The sequence below is a fragment of the Pavona decussata genome, unplaced genomic scaffold, assembly GCF_977016875.1.
Source record: "Pavona decussata unplaced genomic scaffold, jaPavDecu1.1 SCAFFOLD_32, whole genome shotgun sequence".
Lineage (NCBI taxonomy): Eukaryota > Metazoa > Cnidaria > Anthozoa > Scleractinia > Agariciidae > Pavona > Pavona decussata.
The window spans coordinates 2,602,884-2,622,370 of NW_028145455.1; the positions used below are offsets into that span (position 1 = coordinate 2,602,884).

General features: G+C 36.3%; 1 protein-coding gene across 5 annotated transcripts in view; it reads left to right on the top strand.

Moving 5' to 3' along the window:
* LOC146484634 (oxysterol-binding protein-related protein 8-like) overlaps positions 1 to 17,073 on the top strand; it is a 41,131-nt gene extending 24,058 nt beyond the window's left edge. For all 5 annotated transcript variants that reach the window (XM_085104727.1, XM_085104729.1, XM_085104726.1 and 2 more), the window contains 15 exons: positions 194 to 222; positions 917 to 971; positions 1,124 to 1,203; positions 1,938 to 2,003; positions 2,663 to 2,775; positions 3,558 to 3,639; positions 4,369 to 4,561; positions 5,540 to 5,638; positions 7,368 to 7,465; positions 8,088 to 8,177; positions 9,464 to 9,511; positions 9,917 to 10,029; positions 10,596 to 10,638; positions 11,928 to 12,082; positions 13,475 to 17,073. In XM_085104727.1, the coding sequence (XP_084960853.1) occupies positions 194 to 222; positions 917 to 971; positions 1,124 to 1,203; positions 1,938 to 2,003; positions 2,663 to 2,775; positions 3,558 to 3,639; positions 4,369 to 4,561; positions 5,540 to 5,638; positions 7,368 to 7,465; positions 8,088 to 8,177; positions 9,464 to 9,511; positions 9,917 to 10,029; positions 10,596 to 10,638; positions 11,928 to 12,082; positions 13,475 to 13,985 (1,775 nt within the window). In that variant the 3' untranslated portion in view covers positions 13,986 to 17,073. The remainder of the gene's footprint in view (positions 1 to 193; positions 223 to 916; positions 972 to 1,123; positions 1,204 to 1,937; positions 2,004 to 2,662; positions 2,776 to 3,557; positions 3,640 to 4,368; positions 4,562 to 5,539; positions 5,639 to 7,367; positions 7,466 to 8,087; positions 8,178 to 9,463; positions 9,512 to 9,916; positions 10,030 to 10,595; positions 10,639 to 11,927; positions 12,083 to 13,474) is intronic.
* The last annotated feature ends 2,414 nt before the right edge of the window (positions 17,074 to 19,487 follow it).

Here is a 19,487-nt window from a genome sequence, read left to right on the forward strand (position 1 = left end):
CTGTCACATTGTGTTGTTTTAATTTGGAAAGGCCTCACTGAGAACTCAACCTGCAGCTGATGTAGGTTGAACAGTCATCATCCAACTTAACTCAAATAATTTTATTAAATCTTGAGTCTCTATTTGATTTTGTCTCTATGTAATTCAATTTTTGATATGTCTATTTCTCTCTCTCATTTGTTTTTTTCCACAGACCAGGATGATGACAGCAATGATGCAATGGTCAGTACTGCATATTACATACTGTATTTAACAATATGTTTTTCAAATTTGTTACATCAAATTACATCAAGCTAGTAGTTATATGTATTATTTAGTTATAAATATTTTGTGATTGTTGCTTTCATTTCATTATCTTCACAGCATTTTGCCCCACATGTACATATATTTCCTTCAGTAAGCAATTTGGACCCTAATTATTTCAAATTAAAAGTTCTTATTGCTTTTTCCACCTCAATAAACCAGCTGGAGTTGTGGACTTTCTATTTGCACTTAATGACAATTTTTAGTGGATAGGCCGCTACACCTTCTGCTAATTCATGCAGTCATGAGCCTCTGTGTCTTCTCTTTTGGGGGAGTGGTTTTGTGTTAATTGCTAATTTCATGACAGTAAGGCTGTAATTATATAGTAATTCTGCAGTTAATTTGGAAGAGAGATTGCAGACCCCTCAAAATGTACCGGCAGCTGGTAATTTGACAGTTGCATGTATAGACAGTGATCTTCTGTTTAGTACACACTGTTATTCCCAAAGACCCCTCTGGATGTAGCTCTTTCTGCCTTTTACTCTTGTGATGGCTGGTGTTGTTACTTTGATTACAGACGTCTTAAATCAAATTGGTTGTATTTAGCATTGTAATTCCATGACTGTTGGTCAATATTATTTACATTGTTAACACTTTATGCTCTTGTCCACAGGAGAAATCAGACTCCGAGAATGAGTTAGATGACACAGTTGGGCCACTTGGTAGAGGTGGGTAAATTCCTAAATGAGATATTTCAACACTTAACTGGGAACCATTTTCAACTGCATTACCTTAAGTTACATTCAGATCTTGGGAGCGAAAAGGCTAAGCAGTACCCTTTCAGCATTAATAATAATTTATTGTTATATTTTTATAACAGAGGCTGATGAGGAGATTGATGAAGGACCAATAGTAGAAACAAATTATGTACAAGAAAAAGGCGAGGAGTACTTAGGACAGGTAACTCGAACTTTACTTTTCATTTATTTATTTAGTTAGTTAATTTTGGAACAAGTTTCTCTTTTTAAGGTTTCTTTGGTGGCAATAAATTTATTTTAATTTGCTGACTCAGGGTTATAGCCCGAAGGGTGTCCAGGGATCTATAGATTCCTCCTTTTTGCCAAAAATATTCATTTATTGAAAATTCACCTGAAATCCTTTGAACCTTTTATGGGAGGTATGCTTCTTAAAAGCCCAATGTTCAAAGTTGTGCTGAAATCCTGGATTTATCTTGTCAGTTATGGAGGATATTACACGGTGGCATGAAGATATGAATTTCATTATTGAGTGCACAAGTTAGTAGAATATTGTTTTTAACATGAGAAAATGAAATTCATATCTTCAAGCCACTGTGTAATTTTCTTTTTATTATTTAGACACGAGTGTTTTACTGACTGTTTGCACAAACAACCGTGAAAAAGTGGGAAATGACCTCATCAACTCCTCACTAGTGAGGATATGGAAAATATGCCACTTGTGTCCCAGATGTAGTTTCAAATGAATTTTGCAAGTGCTGTATTTTCCAGTAAAACACTCCTGTTTATATAAAAAATTTCATTATTTTGTCTTTGTATGATTTAAAATCAAGATATGACATTCTCAGTTTTTGTGCTTGCTGAATTACGACCAGGGCTTTCAAATGGTTGTAACAACAGCAAATTCATATTAATTAAAACATATGTTTTTCAAATTAGGCTGGCGAGGCACTGGAGGAAATTGAAGATGAAAACAAAAGTATTCTGTGGGCTCTACTTAAACAGGTCAGTATGGAACATGGGAATATGATAGGCATTAGTGGGATCCAATACAAAACAAGATTGAAACACATGGAAACAAAAGGTTCATAGGTCTGCCACTGTCCAAAACATACCTTTTACTAAATAAATCAATGCGGAAAAGACAAGGATCTTTAACTTACAGTGCGAACTGAGAAAACGAGGTTAGTAAGATATTTACTGCATGCTTATTGGCTCATTACTATTGTCTGTAAGAGTGCAGACAAAAAAAAGAAGAAGTCTGATCAATGTAGCACATCTACTTTATAAACAGAAAATAAAGCCAGTTCCGCTCATACTTTTTCCATGTTATTGTAAAACAAAAATCCACAGCAGTTTTCTATGGGCTATATACTGTATAATTATACTCTTATAGATGATAAAATGATGCCATGAAATGTTCAAAACTCGGTAGTGAAACCATGAGCTGTGACTTGAGTGTTGAATATTTTATGACGTTATTTTAAGGTCTATAAGAGTATAATGCCGTCAATTCGTTAATTTGACCGCTGTGCCAGTGGTGATCAATTACAGTGGATGCTATGGAGCATTTTGTAAGTCACATTTTAGGAAAAAGGGAAATAATTATGTTTAATAGTCATTTTTATTTTATTTAATCAGTAATTTCCTCATTTTCCCCTCAGGTTAAGCCTGGCATGGATCTTTCAAGAGTTACTTTACCGACTTTTATTCTGGAACCAAGGTCATTTCTTGACAAGTTGTCTGACTTCTACTTCCATTCCAACATTTTATCCAGGTATGTGTTCACAATAATGAAAAAATGTTTCAGCAAACTTGTATGCAACATTTGGAACAAAGTAGCTTGCAAGAACCAGATCCTCTGGGATGGTAAATGTGTATGTCCCCTCTATTTTGATCTTACCCTCTTAGATGGAATGCCAGGCTCCCTGGAATAGTTTCTCTTTATGCTCAGCCTCTTTTGGCAATCTCTGCACCATGAAAGTCCTTTTGGTGATTTACACGGGTCATTTGGTTTCCAACAACATTGAGAGCTAAGGCTTTGTGTACCAGGCAAACATTATGCATATCCATGTCAGGTTCAGGTGCTAGGCTCCTGTTAGGCAATAAAATGAATGTTGTGCCGCTAGCACTAAGGTCCCAATGAGATTTAACTCTGCAGTATAGTGTATGTTGTAGTGCTGCAATTGCCTCCATAATCTCCCATCAGTAGATCAATCGATCAAATCGGGAGGTCGTGGGTTTGATTCCTGCCGAGATGTTTTTCTTTGTCTTGTGCAATCTCACATTTCCTAGGGCTGACGCCCAGTGGGAAATCCATGGGTTCACTTTAGCACTTAAACATAAACTGCAGAGTTAATTTCTGTGATCCATCATTCCTGTTAGGTAATACCCTTGGAATACACTCACCCCATCCTCTGCGACATTGTAACTTAATCTTCAGATTGCCAAATGGCCATGTCTAAACCTATTTTTTAAGCCCCCTTTTGTGAGTATGAATGTCAACTGTACAAAGACTTCATTTCATTTCATTTACCACCTTGGTGATGGTTTTTTCAGAGCTGCTAGAGAGGAGAATGCTTACAGCAGGATGAAAGAAGTTGTGAGGTGGTATCTGTCGGGATTCTACAAGAAACCAAAGGTTTGTAGGGAAGCTTTTTTTCTTGCTAATCAGTACAATCGTATGACTTGTCTAGTGGTTTACTGAAAAACTTCAGTAGAAAAATTAAAACTAATGTTCTTGGACGTTTTGATGTTACTTCCAAGGAAACAGTCACTTTTGCCTTGATAACATCGTAACATCGAAACTTCAGACAATGTTCATTAGTTTTTTAGTAAAATACAATATACAAATAAACTGTAGTCTACAACTTAGACTGAGTCATGCTTGGCACAGGGTGCTTTAAGTTAAGGGTCAGTGAAGTATTTTCTTGCTTGCATTAACAGTGGAATCCAACCAGCGTGATCTTGTGCACTTTCCTTGAATTTTAACAGGACGTTTTATTTATTTGCCTAGGAACATATAATTTACCATAATGGCTGAAAGTTATGAGGTCATTTCATGCTTGGGTTTTAACTCACCATCATGGAAAGGTTATGAAATTTGAAATTTCGCCCAGGCCTGGAAAAGTCATGGAAATTAGAAAAATTTGTTGTGGAATTTCCGATATTTCCTAAAATTGTTTTTAGCTGATGGTTGAAAAGTAAAGAGTCTAAGAAACTTTGTGTCAAGCATCAAAACATTCAGCCATTGGGGGCATTTCATTCCTTGTTTCCACCTCGTTTTGAGGTCATGGAATTGGATTAAGGGCTTGAAAGAATGCATTAAATTTTTATCAGTAACACAAGTTTCTTGTATTTTTATTTTCAGGGCTTGAAGAAGCCATATAATCCTATTCTTGGCGAGACATTCCGTTGCTTTTGGCAGCACCCCAATGGTACAAAGACACACTTTGTAGCTGAACAGGTGTCCCATCATCCTCCAGTGTCAGCATTCTACATTTCTAACAGGGAGGACGGTTATGTAGTCAATTGTTCCTGTTTGGCCAAGTCCAAATTTTATGGTGAGTTGAGTCTTCATCAAAGTATTCTTGCATTATATTTTGCTCCCTTTCTTTTTTGTGCACTTATAGTAAATACTTGTACATGATTGTGTATTTGCATTGAGTTGTAATTGGTCCATTTTGTTGTTTGCATCTACCATGTTTGGTTCGAGGTAGTTGTTACTAATGGTTATGGTCTCACAAAAAACTGAAAACTGTTAACAAGAACCCACTGTTAGTAACACTTTCGTGTCAGTCCGTTTGATCTGTCTGAGGCAAACTTGTGGCCATAATTCCTTTTTTCAAGTTGAGTTTACAGTTTATTTCCTTTATCATCTTTAACAGTTGATTTTTTGACATTTATTTACCTTTTTTCCCCCAATATATTGACAATTAATCCACAGTTTAATGTATGGCGAGGTGACCTCTAGAAACCACCAGGCTTATAGTTGAGGCCACCTTGTACGCAACAATATGCTTACAAACTGTAGATAGTGCTACAAGTGTGCGGCTTTGCCAATTCAGTAATTATTTACTAAAAACTCTAGCAGTTTTTTTTAAAGTTGGGAAAACTTGACAGAGAAGTGATTGTAACAGGAAGGGAATTCATCCTTTAGCATGCATATATTGTTTTACACAGGCCTTAAATTGATGGATAAATCCAACAAAAGCAAGAGGAAACTGTGTCGTTGATATGTATTCCATCTAGGGAGCAGTAGTACTTGTTGTTTCATACTGATGAAACTGACTATAGCCTTTTCCTAATGTTATGGGCTGGTATAATAACAATATTAATATTATCAATAAATTTGAAGGTAGACTTAAACTACCTATAGAATGCACGGCTTTCTGTCTTCTGTTGAATACTGTTAGGATTTAAACTGGTGAATGCCCATGGTTTTAGCCAGATTTACCAGGTCCATTTGTAATTTTCTCTCTCTCATTCATCAGTAGTGCTTTATGCATGTTTTTAGTAAGTATTTAATTGTAACTTCATAGGAAATTCATCCTCGGCCATTTTGGATGGATGTGGAACAATGACACTGCTGAGGTTTGGAGAAGATTATGTGATGACTCTCCCTTATGCCCACTGTAAAGGTTAGTTCATTATTATTATTACTAGTAATAGTTGTCACTAGAGCTGCCCCCGCTTTTGAAGATCTGTTTAACACCTGTATATGGTTTTTACTGGATATAAATACTGTGCATACGAATTTTAAAAAAGAGACGTTTGAATATTTATTGAAGTTAACATCCATGTAACTGGTTAGCATATTTATCTGTAAATTTGACATTGAAATCTATTACAGTCATACAGTTTTGTTTTGTGAAACAGCAACGTATTGTATGTATAATTACCTGCAATATATTATCCATAAATCAGTTGATATAAAGGCTGGTTTCCATATGATCGCAGACGATCGCAGTCGTTAAAATCTTTGCGGCTGCGATAATAAACACATTCATAACGTAGACCGTTCCTACAATCGTCGGAACACACGAGCGTTGAATCGTGGGAGAGAACTCCAAACTTTGGTTTCCATATGATCGCACAATCGCAATTGATCGCAGATGATCGCAAGAGATAGAACATGGTTCCATCTTCTGCGATCGTCTGCGAAACGCTGCTCGAAGATTTGAACTCGTGGTTTGAAAGACTGCTAAAGATGGCGAAACGTGACTTCGTGGTTGCAAGACCTTGACACGGCTGCTAGAAGATGGCAAAACGCGAACTCGTGGTTGAAATGCTGCTAAGTGATGGCGAAATGCGAACTCGTGGTTGCAAGACCTTGAAACACTGCTAGAAAGAACTCGAAATGCTGCTAGAGGACGACGAAACGCAAACAGTTGCTCGCAAGACCGTCAAACGCTGCTCGAAGACCTCGTGGTTGCAGAATGACGGCTACCCGACAGCACCTTGCGCGCTTGCTGAAATATTACCCGAGACGACAGTGCGCGCCTAGTTTGATCAAATCGAGATTTTTTTCGCATACTAACAAATTTACTTACAGTACTTACTTTCTTACATTTTGAAATTCCTTATATGTATACACGCGGGGAATCCTAGGGTGCCTCCTCGAGTTTTGGCCTCTGGGCCAAAACCCTGCGGGGGCAATTATTATTATTATTATTATTATTATTATTATTATTATTATTATTATTATTATTATTATTATTATTATTATTATTAATCCATGCACCCCAATGACTATTTGTTATTAAAAGTTACATTCAAGAGGGATTATATTTAATAGTATTCTGAGGTCTTCTGATTTCAGAATTGCAGGGTGTGTAGAAATAAATAACCAACCCCACCCCCCTCCCCCAGAAAAAAACAAACAAACTAAAATACAAAATCAGCTGAAGAGCTCAGAACAATAATCTTTCCATACCAAGACAAAATACAGAAACCCACAAAGAGAGTTTGCTTAGTGATGCTGTTTTGTCGAACTGCTAGTTTATCTTCCTTATTGCATAATGAAAAGACAAGGGAACAAGTTGAAATGTCATTACGTGAGCTGTGGATGAAAGACTTTAACAGGTGTATTACGAATAATTTGACAAAATGACCTGCTTCCATGGCCAGGCCAGTTGGCTTGATAGTTCAGTTGATAAAGGCAAGCACTGCACGGTGTCTCAAGGGTCATGAATTCTAATCCAGTTTAAGCCTGATTTTTTGCAGGCTCTCTTTTTGCAACTGCTTTTATACGTAACTGTGACAGTCTTTCATCTAAAGTATTAGATTACGTACAAACTCTTGTTATATGTCCCTTGTTATAAGAAATTTTGGCTTTTGACAACTTTGCAACACATTTATGTTGTGCAGGTATTTTGATTGGCACGCTAACAATGGAATTGGGAGGAGTGATCACAATAAATTGTGAAAAGACTGGATACAAGGCTGAAATAGAATTCAAGCTCAAGGTAAATTCAGGCACTTGACATATGTCTTAAGTTCTCTCCCTCACTGCAGAGATTGGAAATTCCAGGGGGATGGGGTGTGTGTTAAAATAACTAAGGAGAAAGTGCTGCCTTTGCTCTGACATCTGTAGATGGTTAGATTTTCTAGTCTTCTCGGACATGGAAGAAAAACCATAGGCCTCTACTCACAGCACCTCCACTGATCACTCTAGCGACATAACAAATCTCTGGCAGTGATCAATCACCCCTGGAGTCCATCTCAAGTTCATTCATTCACTTTATCCTGTTTCATAATCATAAAAGGCGTGGGACCAACAAATGGACTGACAGTGGCAGCCATTGCCGCCTGATGTCTGGTCCTAATTCCAAGCAAAATAATGTAAAACAGACATATCTATTGCCCATTCATCCAGACCACTATCATCATCAAAATCTGACATTGCAAATTTTTAGGTACTATCTTACTTGTTGTACACAAACTATAATGGTCAAGATTAGAAGTATTCAAAACCCCAGTTAAAATAATTGTATCATGTGATGTTTCATACATTCACTCTAAATCAAGTTGGTACTGTACTTGTGATGGATATAAAAAACTTTGCAACGTATGTGTGTCATTTCACAGCCATTTTGGAAGAAGAGTGGAGAGTCCAACTTTGTCACTGGCAAGATAAAAATGGGAAAAGAGACGCTGTGTAGAATAGAAGGCAAATGGGTAAGGCCAAGTTAATGAAAATTGAACTATAACATCAATGCCAACTCTCTCGCTTTTGGCGGGAGAATTACGCTTTTTTGCCTCATCTCCCGCTCTCCTACTTTGGTACATAACTCTCCCGCTTTTTACGTCCACTATAAATATTGAATACTTAGTAAAAATAAAACAGACTATGTTATAAGTTAGAGTAGTTGCTTTAACAGGAGTTGCAAAAAATGAACTAGTAAAACTTTTGAAAGTATCTTTGTTGGGGTTATTTACAATTAAAGATGTCTTATTGATGAAAATGTAACAGTTGTGATTGAGTATAGTATTTTTAGTAAGAATTTTGTGGTACCTTAGCATTTAATGCAGCAATGCTTTAATTGTAGTTACAAGCAGACATCTTCCTTAATTGTCCACCTTGGGGAATCCTTGAAGGAGTTTTTAGGAACACTTGGCAACAAGTTAAAAAATTTAATAACAACCTATTTTTCAATTAATGGTTTTATTCAATTCTGAGAGAAATTATTTTAATTCATGATCACTGTAAAAGGGGGAAAAACACTTAACATCATAAATAATTGAGAAATCAGTACAAAGATGCAGAATAAGACATCTTGAAAACTCTGTAATCTGAAAAACAGTTTTAGAAATTAAAGTATAGCTGACGATGCTAGAGATATTGAAACTGAGGGCCAGTAAGGTTATACTTATAAGATGGCCACGCACAATCTATAACCAGTCTTCTTCACGATTATTGTTGGTGACGGATCAGTTTCATTTTAAACATACATCTGCATTGCCCCATCATTGATATTCATTTGACTATTCTTTTATTAACCTTTGTATGAAAATATTCAGTTTTTAGAATTTGGTTACTATAAAATAAAATTACCAATAATTTATGTTTGTATAAAATAGCAATAACCATAAGGTGTTTAGATCAAATCTCGACTATATATTTAATAGATCCATAGTTTATAAAAGGGGTCATGAAGCCTGACAAACTTCTTTGTTATATGTTTTTGTTAGCATGTTTGCCATTGACCATGCACAAACAACTGACAGTAGATTTTGAAATGTGTTGGAACAACTGACCAACAGAAACGTTCCTGTTAAGATTTTCAACTGTAGTGTGAACGTAAAAACAAAGGATTATGCACGGTCGCGGCCCTTCCAACATAAATTGCGGCACCATTGTTTCATGGCAAGGTTTCATAACCAGTCCCTCAGTTAACTATCATGATAGATCCTATAAGGGCATTAATAATGACTGATGGCAATCATTGCTGTTTGTTTAATAGGATGGGGAGCTGCTCATTACAGACTTGAAATCTCCAATTCCTGTGGGAGTGAGTAAAAATGTTCATGTCCTCTGATTTGAAAAATAATTATCATTCAGCTTATTATCTCTTTTATTATCTTTGATATTTATTGATTTAATATTTATTGGTGTATAAATACATGTATGCAGTACTGCATTTTTGACAGCCTTCGAACTCCACCCTTCTCCCTTGACATCACATTAGGAGAAGTAGAAATCGGTTCTACTCCACACAATCATGACTACAACAAAAATGTTCCACAAGACAAGTTTAATGTTTACTACGCAATGATCCATGCAACTTGTGTTGCAACGGCGTAAAGAGATTGCGAGACAGGTTGCAAGAAAAATTGCCCAGTGTAACAGCACCTTTAATGGTGGTAGTTTTGTGCAGAAACATATGGCATTTTAAATTATGTACATGTTATTGCAGGAGGTGGAACCTCTGCCTGAACTGTTCTGGGATCCAACTCCAGAGATCAGAAAACAGAGACTACCAAGGCATCTGGTGGATTATAGTAGCCAAGGAGAATTTGAGGCGGAAAAGTATGTGCTGACTTTAAACATTCATTGGCTTGAGATAGAATGAAACTTCAGGGTTTACTTTTAACAATAATTGCAGCAATGCTGGAACATGTTTTTCCATTTCCTATCCAGTGTAACCTGCAATAATTCTTTCAAATTAAATTTGAGCTCTGCAACTTGTGTTACGATTTTGTATTTATTATGGATTTTTTTAAATTCCTCTCAGCCATCAATAATCACAATAATTACGTTATCGTTGTTTGGGGAGAAATGTTAACTAAGGAGACAAAATTAAGGCTAACAAAATGCAAAGTTCAACAAGAAGGGTAGTTTTAATTTCTGGACTACTGGTACCTGCAGAATTTCATTAACTATAATCCTCTTCCAGTCTTTAATCCTGTTTATTTAAAACCTGCTTTTTCTGTTTTGTGCTTTGGAATCATTTTGCCCAGTTAAGTTATATATTTGGTGGCATCTGGTAAATTAACATGGAAATTAGATAATGAGATTTCAAAATTTTGAGGGGCACTGCCCCTTTAATAATATGTGTTGTCTTATGTCAATTCACTTGATTATTTCGCAAACAGATTATGGACGCATGTCAGTGATGCCATAAGGATGAATGATCAGGTGGGATAAATCATGCATTAGTAACTGTTTTGAGTGGAGACATTCTGGGATGAAGGATGCAAATTTAACGTTTCACCATGTTGACTTTGTTTCACATTAGGGAACTCAAGCAGCAACAATGCAAACACAAACAAAAACTTCACTTGAAAATATAACTTCATTTCATTTTATTTGTGCTACTTTGTGATTATTTCAACTCGTTCAACTGGTCCAAAAACGGTGAATTACCCAGGAACCAAATTGGTAGGAGTCGCATTTAAGTAAAGAAAGAGAATGAAAAATTCACTGTCGTACAACTGTATGCTCACGTTGCTGTCTTGCTGAGGACGGCACCCAAACAAATGTACCAAATTTAAAAGTATATGTAGAGCAATTGTTTTCCTCATTAAACGTATTGTTCTGTGGTGTTGGTGTTGCCATTGCTTAAATTCCCTATTATTGAAACACAATATTAGTCAATTATATTGTGACAGATATAAGGACTCAGCCTGTAATTTTCTAAGCAGTCTGACCAGGGAGGGGGATGGGGGCTGGGTGTACTGGATCAGTAAAGTTTTATAGAACTTATTTTATAGAACATTAAGGTTGCCATAACTTATTTCCTAAAATATCAATGCTATAGTGTGTTGCCTGAATGCTGAATTTGCAGAATGGCAAGTGAATTTTCAGGTCATTTGCCCTGTGTTTGTACGCAAGAGCAAAGCTGATTGCTCAGTTTTCATTGTCTTGACTCTGAGCATCACACTACATTATTTTATCATTCAGGGAGTTACAGTTGATATTGGCATTTTGAGAAGGGTGGTGATAATCATGCGGAAGCGTTGGAGAGATTTATTATTACGTGTACAACAAATGGCAAACGGCAGAAATGGCCACATGACCATGTCTACCCAATAGTTAGTGCTCACTGTTCTCAGTTTCTCACTAAAATTGAATGAGTAGTTTTCTGTTAGCATCAAAGGTCAGAATTGTTTTGCAGTTTTCTCGTCTGTGTACTTATTTGTTTCAAGAAAACACATTGAATGCTAATCTCACATTAATTTTGTTATTTGCATATTAAATGGGATTCTAAACCTCTCTATCATTACCCTCTCTCAGGATATTAAAATAGATTATATGTAGAAAAGAGATATTGTAAAAAAAAATGGGGGATGGGCTCACTGGCTTGAAGCCAGGTGTGCCCAGACTCCTTGTCAAACTTGAGCCTAAATCTGAATCTCTGAGGTTTTGCCATAATAATTGGCTTGGGTATATAGTTTTGTGGTTAATGTTTTCCATAAAATTTTCAGGAGAAAGCTACACAAGAGAAGTTTGTCCTTGAAGAAGCGCAGCGGAAAGGACACAGAGAGAGGAGAGAAACAGGAGAAGAGTGGATTCCTAAACTGTTTGAACGAGATCCAGCTGCTCCTAATGCTATCAACCGATGGCTTTACAAGTACAGAGAGTAAGTGCTAGATATGACTGGAGTCCTATTGTAAATTCTTCTAAAGGGGCACTGTCATAGTGATTTTGTTGTATGTTGGCGAACACTGCTCAAATATTTGACAAATTAAAGAACCCCTTCTTTAACATAAAATCGCTCTTAGAGCACCACAAGGAAAATATGGAATGATTTCTCCCAGGAAGAATAAACTATAAATCAGTTTTTAACAATTTCTCCAAAACTCACAGGAGGAGTTTTTTCAAGTTGCAATCTATTTCCATCCTAGCCATCTGCAGACAAAAATGATTGATGCCACTTTTCTATGCCCTAGTAGGGTTATTTTTAACAAAAATGAACCATTGTTGTTCTGGCATCAATACAAATCTGTTTATATATCTTTTCAAAGTGATACTAAAATTAGGCATCTGTTCCAATTCAGTCTAGACAAAGAAGATATTTTCTTTTCAATATTATTATTGAGGATAAGTGTACAGATAATAAAGGGGATCTGTGGAAAACCATCAGCAGGTGTTGTGGTTTTCCTGTCTACAAAGCCTGAATGTATTTTATTAATAATTTATTTTAAACTTCCTCTTGAGAAAAATTGAAAAAAATGGATTGCACCACAGGAAAGTACCAGTTCAGCAGATTTAATAATTTCAGTAATCACACTTTCAGATTTCTTCCACAAAATTAACTTGAATGGCAGAACCACATCTAGTGACTTGACGTTGGTATTCATAAGAGGAAGGACATAACTGATAAGATATAAGAGACATAAGTGAGAAACATTGTAAGAAATGTTTAATTTAATTGAAATTCAAAGTCATCCTTAAAATGTCAAAACCTGTTTTTAAAAAATCCAATATGTCATCATATCTTTTTTAATTGCTTCTATCCAGGACTTTTTAATATGAATTCATGTATGGTCACTACCATAATTTCCAGCTTAAGACTACTTAACTTTGTGGTGTTTCCACTAATCAAGAGCTCACTCCACCATCTCTATGCCACAATGAGAATTTAACCAGTTACACGAGGATCTCCAATTAATAAGCCCTTAAGGCTTACAAGGGATTACTACCCATTATTATTCTAATATTGATTTGTTACTTTTTTAAATTAAATATTCCAGTCAAATCATACCATATTTTTCTTTCATCCCTTATTTTTAACTCATGAATGTGTGCATGCGCAATGAACATGAACAAATCCTTAGTTGTAGAGTGTAGTTTGATGCAAGTACTGCTTTAGGGTTAACACTATTCAATTTTGCATTCACAAGTTCACTCACACCAAGAGCCTTTGGTTTCCCTTGTTGCAACTGTAAAAGGAAAAATTTTAAATAAATTGTTTATAGGTGATTGAATGCTCTTACCTTTGTCAAACTTGATTTTTTTTGTTTTCTTATAGTGTGAGGCCTTGGGACCCAATGACAGATTTGAAAGAGTATGAAAATGAAGGCATCATCAAGACTCAGTACCGCTTGAAGGCACCAATGGTTCGAACAACCAGTCTACTGAGCGTCCAAACCCCAGATTTGAAAAAACCAATCTCCAAACGAAAGCGTCCTTCATCAGGTCGATCAAGGGGCAGTGGACAGGCAAAGGGATCACGCCGGAACTCTGTGGACCACTCAGGTGCCTCAACACCTGATCCAGAAGCGGAACACTCAAGCAGCGTGGATGATGATGATGATTCAAGTTTTAAGGAAGGTATTGACGCAGCAGCTCTGGAGAAGGTGTTTCAACCTCTGAAGGATTTACAAAAGGAGTGTGTCCAACAGATGAGAGCCATCAGGAGTGATCTGAGGCGACATTATTCCTCCCATCAGGACGATATAGCTACTTTGCAGTTCAAGGACTGGCTTCTACTTCTGTTGTTTGTCATGGCTCAAGGTTTCTTCCATTGGTACTACAGATGATATGTCCTGCAAGCTAGAGATTAGATGAGCTTCTGCATGTCCATGTTTGCGGTCTGTATGATGCACCCTAGGGTAAAGCATGGATTTGATTTTGTCTTTTGGGTGGGGGTGGGGGAAAAGATACACTGTACCTAATTTTCCCTCCTCTCCCTACCCTACCCTACCCTACCCTACCCTACCCTACTCCCTCACCCTCATTATCATATGAGAAACATAGTTCTAGTGTAAGGAGCGAAAATGTCATAGGCCAATTCTTGAAATTTAGGCCTAAAGGACGGTGTCTACTATGGCTACTCCGCATACGTTCTGTGCATTTCGTGATGCCCCGAAAAAGTCGAGTTTCTTAACAGTGGTGCCTGCAAAAACACATATATTTTGCGCCACTTATAACTGTGTGGGAAAAGCAGATATTGGCAAGGGTTTCTGGAATCCAAAAAGAAAATTAGGGTTAACCATGCATTTTTCAGAGATAATTGAGCTTCAATTTGGGAAAAAATTCCATTACATTGTTTTGTATTTTGGCACTTTTTAGAATTAATGTTGCTCAATTATCTCTAAAACATGTGTGGTTACCTCCATTTTTCTTTTTGGATTCCAGTAGCCCGTGTTAAGATCTGCTTTTCCTGCATAGTCATAAACCGCGCAAAAACACTTTGTTATTAGTAGGCACCGTCTTCAAGATCAAAATATAAATATAGAACTATGATTCTTACATGATAATGAATCTGCATGCCATTTACATTTTATTTTGAGCAATTTGAATTTTACAGACAAATTTTTACTAAGCATAGTTTTCCACCCAGCCCAGTTCATCAAAATAATAGCATTGAACAATCCAATGCTTGTTTGTTGGCTTGCATAGTGGGTTATGCAAGGGTTGCCTGGATATTGTTAATAAAATAATATTGTAAAGATGGCATGACAGACTAGGCAATTGTTTGGTGACTTCAGGTCATGAAACTGATTTCTCAAGTTTTTAAAATTACTTTCTTGGAACTTCTTCCATGTATATTTTCATAGCCATTTATCAAATAAGGCCTTCCCAATTTCATATGAAATGTGTTCCTTATCACAAAATTTAATTTCTCATTATAGAGTTTTCAAAATTTTAAAATACTTGAGGAGTAGAGTTTGGTGGTGTGCAACACTGGGCGCTGTCATGTTAGTAAATTAAATGTAATATTGAAAAATGTATTTTTATAATGAGGCAAGGTATCTGGGAAGGTCGTGATCACAAACTTTGAGGTTACAACATTTATCTGTCTAAAGTAATGGAAGCAGTATTATTCAAGCTAATCTGGTATTGACAGTGCATGAGACTAAGAAAAAAACTGTTTCTGGCATTTTGATTGTTTTAGGGGTCTAAAATGGTCCCTGAAAAATGATGGGTCTTGGAAAATTTTGGAGAGTCTCGAAATCTTGGCATATCAAAATAGAGTCACAGAATCTCAAGCTCGTAAAAAATAAAGCAGGTCTTGAAATCTTGTATTTTAAAATTTGAATCCCGGAGTCTAGCAAGCCAAGTTGTTAAGTCTGAATGACTGTCATAAAACTACGCAAAACAAAGAATACTGAAAAGCAGCACAACATCGCAATCGCGCAGGCTGTGAAACATGTAGGCTTGGATAAATTCTGCTCATAAATTGTTGTATTATACCTAAAAAAGAGCAAAGCTGATTTCACGGCATCTTGCGCTCAGGTTTTTGATTAGCATTGTCTCGGGCTTGGATTTGAAAAAAAATAGTCCAGTCTCAGTCTCGGATTCAGAAATGAGTGTCTTGGCGTCTCGGTGAGTCTCGAATTTTACCGTTCTATATATAGCCCTTGTTCTATAACCAGATGCGTGATCAAACTACGAGAAAAAATCACAAACCACATGCACCACAAATTATTACCATTGCTAAGGATTACAGTGTGTGTGGTTTAGTAATCTCGTGTCTGATTCCAGAAATAATTGACCATTGTTCACAGTTCTCTTACCTGCACTGTATGGTAATGTGACCGTGTAAATTTTATGATGATTAGGACCAGAGAAATATTTATTTGATCATGACTTTCCTTCCCACCTTGCATGCAGTTTGTTTAGCTGCATAACAACTGAGGGTACGGTTGATGGTATTGGGAGTGAATTAAGCAAAGTAACGGGGTAAGCTCCACAGTTGAATTTTGGCTCACTTTGTTCTTTTTGAAGTAATTGAATGAAGTAGTTATCTGTCCTCAAAATGGGCTTTGTACAGTTTCCTCCATAAACTTAAGCAAATTTTTAATCTGCACCTTATTTTTATGATTTCGTGCAAACACTTGATTACGTTTTTTTCCCCACCTTTTTATTATGAACGGAAAATGAAAAAACTTGGTTATTATTGCATGGAAAAATGCAAAACCGTCAACACCACATAGTCAAGAGTACTATTCAGTATTGTTCACCTGAATGGTGACACTTTACTTGTTCATCTACAGACTCAATGTTAAAATCACCTTTTACAAACTGCACCACAAGAAAGTACTGCTTTGAACCATGGTGCATTACTCAAGAATTGACTCTGAGAGGACAATGCCTACTTAAACGAAACCGCACATACACCTGATCATTAATGAAAGGAAGAATCTACAAGCTAAATTTCAAAGTTTGTCAAAAACATTTTTAATAGAAAAGATTTCTTAAATTAGGGGAGGCACTTTGGAAAAGAGCAAGAATTATTGTGCCTCACTGTAAGGAATTCTTATGTCACTGTACTTGAAAGTGATAATTATAGGTATTTTAATCACATATATTGATATTCCCCTAACAGGAATTTAAGATGTACAAAATGAAGTAATTCTCAAAATTTGTTGAAGATATTTTATCAAGTTATTTATGAACGTTCATCACATTTATTAAATAGAAATGATATAGTTATTGTTCATGGTTATAGTGCCAGACTGACCAAATATACTTTTAAAAGATAGTGGTAAGTTTTAATCCATAGAATGTTTTAGGGATTGATTGTTGAAAGAAATTATTTTGTCTGGTTTTACATGTGTTGAAGGTACTTTATTTTCCACTGGGTTAATTGGAAACGCACAACAAGTAATTCAAGAGTCAAAATTATGTGGTACAGAATTTCAGGTACAGTGTGCTATGGTAAAAGACCTGCAAATGTTTGGATTGACTTGCAAAGTTTCTCCCTGAAAGGGAACAATCTGAGAGAAACTTTACATTGTCCATTCATTTTGATATTTCTTGATTGAATAAGCTAACAGCCTCTGGCAGTAAATTGAGCTTGTTTCTGTTGGGATATGTGAAACTTGGGGTGATGTTCCATATACCCAAGTTTATTATATTGTTGTATTGTTAAGTTAATAGTTAATAGACTTAACAGTTTGTTTTTGTCAGTTTGTTCTATTGAGTTTTGACGATAATTCTGAACTTCCATTTACTACCAAAATATTTCAAAATTTATCAGAGATTTTGGCAAAAAGAAGCTCTCTGATCAGCTCAATAAGCTCATGTAAGAGATACCAAGAGCAATCATACCATGCAAAGCTGTGCTAAGGAATTTCTAGAGATCTCAATGGGAGATCCTATGTGAAAGGGGTGAGAAGGCTCGTCAGTTAAACTCGTTGACAATAATTTTGATGAGCTAGGGAGCTGGTGCTTAGAAGGGAGGTTGGGCCTAAAGTGCAGAAAGGGAAACCCCAATAATGTGGCTCAAGCTTTACACATCCCCTGAAAGATAGGATTCTTCTGAGACAGACAAATGACAATGTCTGTTATTGATATTATTGATAGTTTCTCATGCCTGATCAGTCTAGACTACAAACATTCATGACAGCATTTTGTATTTCTTTACATGCAACCCTAAAATATTAATGATACCTTTAAGGGTAAAATTTTGGCAATCTTTCCTGAACACTTAAGTGGTTAAAAAAAATCCATAAGATACACACCAGCCCTAAAAGAGATGACGAGCATTCTCATCCCTTACACTTCAGAGTCACCCTCGCAGAGGAAAGATATGATTACAGGGGTGCTTACCATTTACATGGAAAACCCAGAAATTCCAGTTGGAAAATCAAACGGTATGCATCATTCCATTTGAAGTACTTCTGAAATTATAGGCTTCTGGTCAAAGTGATTTTGCATGTCAGTTATCCATCTTCTGTTAAGACAAGCTAACTCATTTCGTATTTATGCCGAAAATTTCCATCCGGGTGGTTTGTGTAAATGGAAAGCACAGTTGTCAGCATTGGCTTGGTTGAACAACAGTAATTTAAACAAACAGCACCATGAAATAAATGAACTATATTCTGATGACTTTTTTATTGCACTTTATTCCATGAAGAAGAACTAAAAGATTAGGATTAACTTAGTGAATTTTATTTGATTTTTAGTTGATATTCTAGTAATATTAGCGATGTGTTGCAGGGCTGTTGAATGATGCAAACTGTTTAAGAATGTTTCAGTTTGTAGCAATCACACTGGCCTGGATAGTTATATATTAACTCAAGATAATTTTAGATTTGGCAATAATTAAATCTTGTCATGAATATTAGTTGATGGTATATCGTTCACATCTGATGAATAAACTTAGAGTTTCACATGTTTGACTGACTTATTTGAATTCATAATTTATATACTGAGCGTTTTCATAGGTCATTCTATTATCGATTGGGTTTTGCCAGGTTTCAACAATAATTGTCATAACCAAGTTGTGCTTATACCTAACAATAAAGGCAGGTTCCAAAGGAAGAGGAGCGGGGGGGGGGGGGGGTGGGGGTGTTTGGAACCTAAGAGCCCAGAGGAAAAAAAAAATGGCCTGGAGCTTGAAGCATTTCCCTACTTGTGCGCTAGACAAAAATGCTTATTCTGGCTAAATGGAGCACTGCTGTTCAAAAGCCAATTAATGCCAGACTACAGCTCACACCCTGGCCAGTTGCTATTCATTTGTTTGTGAGGGGTGAGAACGTTCAAAAATGCAGGGTTTATATTTTTTAGAGTGTGGCTTTGCGGGATTTCTGGCTTTTCTGTGTATTACCTAAAATTAGCATCTTTACAGAATATTTGAAATTTTCTTTCCAAATTAAGAACTGCGTTTCCAGTGCAGCCAAGTTCATCATTTGGGAAAATGTTTTGTCCAATAACCATTAACATTTGAGGAGACATTGATTTCTCATGGAATAAAGTGTACAACGAAGTTCAAATATCTCTTTTAGGCCCCCTTTCTTGAAAATGGGCCCCCTGAAACCTCATTGGCCAATTTCTATAATAAACCCTGGATATATATGAGAGGACTTGGGTGCGTGGGCTATCATTGGAAGGTTTCCTTCCTTCCCATGACACCCTTCATGCCTCAATCCACTCATATCCAATCTTCTCACACCTCGCAAACAAATATCGACTTGGTGCGAGTGAGCTGAATTAACACCAAGTTAACCATAATTTACATCTCCTTTGTTGAAAATATTTTTGAAAGGTGACTTTTAGCTGAAGAAAATAAACTGAAGGGCAAATTTCTTTAG